The sequence below is a fragment of the Limulus polyphemus genome, unplaced genomic scaffold (assembly GCF_000517525.1).
Source record: "Limulus polyphemus unplaced genomic scaffold, Limulus_polyphemus-2.1.2 Scaffold4658, whole genome shotgun sequence".
Classification (NCBI taxonomy): Eukaryota; Metazoa; Arthropoda; class Merostomata; order Xiphosura; family Limulidae; genus Limulus; species Limulus polyphemus.
In genome coordinates this window covers 13,195-17,464 of record NW_013670268.1, presented here as the reverse complement: position 1 = coordinate 17,464, position 4,270 = coordinate 13,195, and the positions used below count along the sequence as shown (strand labels likewise).

General features: G+C 30.8%; 1 protein-coding gene across 1 annotated transcript in view; it reads right to left on the bottom strand.

Moving 5' to 3' along the window:
- Positions 1 to 4,270, bottom strand: part of LOC106471500 (extended synaptotagmin-2-like) — a gene marked incomplete at its 5' end in the record, with an annotated part of 40,554 nt that overhangs the window by 24,335 nt on the left and 11,949 nt on the right. Inside the window, 2 exons of the mRNA XM_013932102.1 lie at positions 1,489 to 1,574; positions 3,756 to 3,826. Coding sequence (XP_013787556.1) covers positions 1,489 to 1,574; positions 3,756 to 3,826 — 157 coding nt within the window. The remainder of the gene's footprint in view (positions 1 to 1,488; positions 1,575 to 3,755; positions 3,827 to 4,270) is intronic.

Sequence of the window (4,270 nt, the reverse complement as noted above, 5' to 3'; positions counted from 1 at the left end):
TTATTTAATTAAATAATGCACCAAAGAATATAAACTAATAACATGCACAAAGTAGACAAATTCTTGACTTGTAGAATTAAGAACTTAAAACTTATTTTCTATTAAAATATGGATTATTAGCTAAGATTTTATGCTATTTTAATTAGTATTACATAAACAAAAAGTAGTTTAATAAAGTTTTAAATGTAACAGACTAAAACCTTGTGTCATGTACAGTAAAGGATACTCATGGTGATAGGGTTAAAGGAGATAAATTTTCTGAAACTAAGATTAGCCCAAAGAATTTTATACAAGTCTTATGCTTCCAACCAGAAACATCCCACAGGACTTTTTCTGAGCCCTTGACTAATAGCTTAGAAGTTCACCTGATGATTTTATTTTTATTTTTTTATATACCACATTTAACTTTTCTCATACAAGGATGAGTTTTCCCACCAAACAGTTTGAAAAGTTTTATATTAGAAAAAGTACAATGTTTTGACCACTAGACAGTATCAGTACTGACTAAGAAGAGGCAAGAGCACTAATGAAAGCTGCCAATGAATGAGAGTGTTAGTAGATTAAGTTTTTAAGTCTTAAAAACAGTTTAGTTATAGCCCAATAATTTGGATGTAGAATAATCCGACTGTACATTTTGAACATGATTATCCATCAACTTAGCAAATCAAGTTCAAAGAACAAATCATAAACACATTTCGTATCTCATGTATCATCATGCAATAGTAATTCTTAATATATTGAACATTTTTCTTTATAACCTTACCCAAATATTTTAACTTTTACATGATATATCAAAAGACCATTTATATTTCAATTTTAATGTAACTGAAAATGCTTCCTGAATGTAATTCTTAAAATAATTCTACAAGAGTGATGTATTTTGCTCTAAATTCCCATGGGGAAAACTTCAAAATGAGCATAATGCAAGACTGAAGCATAAGAAGAGCACTTATCTAATGTTACTACAGAAATATTCAGGGTTATACAAAATCCTATGATGTTAAAAATGAATCTGAAGAAGAAAGAAACTAAGGACGGCCCAACAATCCTACCAAATTCCTTCCTCATAAACCAATGGAATGAAAGCTGAAACTTGAAACATGGTAGTCTAATTCATTAAAGCATTGGTCGGGTATGAAATACTGTGGGTTTCAATACCCCCTAGTCTCAGTTTTTTTTTCATTCAGATTGAATATCTAATATTTGACCAACTTTAGACTTTAATACTAAATAATTTGTTCTGTTCTTGCAACTATTTTTTTCTTTTGAGAATCATTTTCTTTTTTTTTACATGTATGATTCATATTCACAGTTTTTAGAAAGCCTTCATATTTTTTAAGCCCACTCAACTTGAAAGTTAAAATGACCTGGTGGACTAAAAAGTTTTATATTTAAAAAAAATAAACTACTACTCTCATTTAAATGAAACATATATATTAGAATAAAACTTTAAGAACTCAACGTCTTTGCAAAAGTTATCAAACACACCTTCCAAGAAAATCATCTTTAGAACTCGGGTCCTTGTCCATAATATCTACGAGCACCGACTGGCCTTCTACTTGGTCAACTACAGCCTAAAAAAGAAATAATATAATAATGCACATCCAACATGCAAGAAACAAAACATTTTAATGAAATACACTGGGGTGTGCAATAGAGTTTACATAATAATCTCTTATGTAGAAAAATCAACTAACACAGGATAGTACCGCACCAAGGTTTTATACAAGATATCTGGTCATCTTGGTGAAAAGAACAAGTATAAGAAGTGCAAATAAACAGACTTAATAAAGGTTTGAAAACGTTTCTTCAGACCAAGGTGGGACATTTTAACAGAAATACAACAAAATGTTAAATATAAACCATGAATAGTCTTTCACTATCAGTTTCACCACACATCTACTAGAAAAACAGACTACCTATAATAATTTACTGCTGTTTGAATATCTGGATTATGAAATGAGAATTATTTCCACAATCTAAACTGCACACATGAAAAATATTGTATGCAACTTAATTTTGATAAACAAAAAATTTGATAAAAGATTATTAGAATAACTTTTTTTTTGTTGGTACTCTATTATTGTAGGTTTGAAAACTTTAATTGACTGTAACTGCCTGTTGAAAGAAAAGATGACGACGTTTTTTTGCTTCTATATTTAGGCCTTCTTCAGCTCACTGTAGGTCTCCGTATGGAAGCAGTTTTCAAACCCACTATGTCTACTCTGCCTAAAGTTCCACTGAAACAAGAACTCTATTACTGTGTAGAAACTGTATATTTCATGCAAGAGGATGTAGCAGTTCAAATGACTGACACATGTTTGCCTATCTGGCACTAAATGTTGGTTATATGATCAAATGAACTTAACAGCACAAAATTATTATTCAAATTATACATGTATTAAATGACTGCATAAGTTATAAAGACTATTTTACATATTCTACATCTGGTTAGCTATTAATGAAATTGTATCACTCATAAACATTAAGTTGAATAAATCAATATAAGGTGATTTAATTAAACACTATTGAGCTCATATAAAATTTCATTTATTTAAGTGACATAAAAATGGCCAATTAAACTATACTTCTTATGTTCGATACTCCAACTAGCCGTCCCTAATTTAGCAGTGTAAGGCTAGAGGGAAGGCAGCTAGTCATCACCATCCACCGCCAACTCTTTTACCAACGAAGAGTGGGATTGACTGTCACATTATAACGCTCCCACGGCTGAAAGGGCGAGCATGTTTGGTGTGACAGGGAATCGAATCCGCAACCCTCAGATTGCGAGTCAAGCGCCCTAACCACCTGGACATGTTGGGCTGACTTATAATGAATTTACTAAATTGATAAAGGAATTCAGTCTAAAATTGTACTTAACAGAAAGCTATTTTTTTGTGTAATAATATAATTTCAATGAGATTTATCAAAGACATTTAACTTGATCAAAAACAACAATTATAAAAGTACACATGCACACTCTGGGAGGTGAAAAAAAAATCAATACTGTTAAGATGAAGCTGTAGTAATTTTAGCCAAGTTGTTATCTACATAACCATAAAATAAGTAAATGCATGACTTGTCTATATTAATCCTATGCATGATCTTCCTTTTCTAAGAAAGGATACTGACTTATTGGAAGGGGTTCAGAGTATGGCTACAAGGATGATTCTGGAAATAGTAGGGTTATCTTAAAGTGATAGGTTAAGGTCTATTAAATATTTTCTCTTGAGAAAAGGGAAATGGGTGATTTTACTGAATTTAACAAGAATATTGTGAGGTTCAGTAAGATAAAGGCCTCTGATTTCTTTGTGCTGTATTCTGAAGATACCAAAATGAGAACACACATTTAAAATTTGGAAAACACAGACTAGATTCCAGTAAAGACAGCTATAAAAATTCATTTTTTTCAAATTATTTAAGCAAGAAATATGCAAAAATATTGTACAAAGACCACAGACTTGCAGCTTTGTTTTGTATGTTGAAAAGTTTTATCTATGCAAACAGAAAGTTTAAGTATTTCTACTGCCCAAATAAAAATTACAATTGTGATGAGGGAAAACAATCTAATTTAGGGTAAAAAAGTTTAGATTTTTTTTATTACTTTATCCAAAATAAATTTTAATGAAACATACATTTAAACACAATTTTTACTTTTATTTGAAGGGAAGCGATCAAACATAATTTTCTGTCCTAAAAAACATTAGATAACAAACTGAAAATGGTTAAATCCACTCCAAACAGCTTAAACTTACCTCACAATAATAATTCCATTGAGGGTTAATGCTATTCTCCACCACAGAGGTCCTGAACTCTTGAGAACCAACTGAAAGAACAAAGCTTGTTAAACACCAGTGTAATAATTTAAGGCCATGATTTAGATAAGAACTGGGATAAAAAAGGTGCAAAGAATGAGTTTGGATCTACTTGCAATTTTGCATTAATGTTCAAATATTTTGTGAAATATTATTTTTTTCTTTTCTACAAGAACAAAGTTGGGTCTTAAGACATGCAGGAAATATTGTATTACACAGACCTGTGGAATTTAGATAAACATGCTGGCAATGATGATACCTGGTTTTCTGAGAACAGTAATTCCACTGTGGATACTTTGAGAAGAATGTACCCAAAATGTCAAAAAAGTACAGAAATATCAAGCAAGGAAGTGATGACAAGTATGAAATTTGCATGAACTTACCACATATCAAACTATCAAAAGAAGACCTTATCCATAGGAAATTTACAGAAAATTGTGTATGGAGTCAAGTAG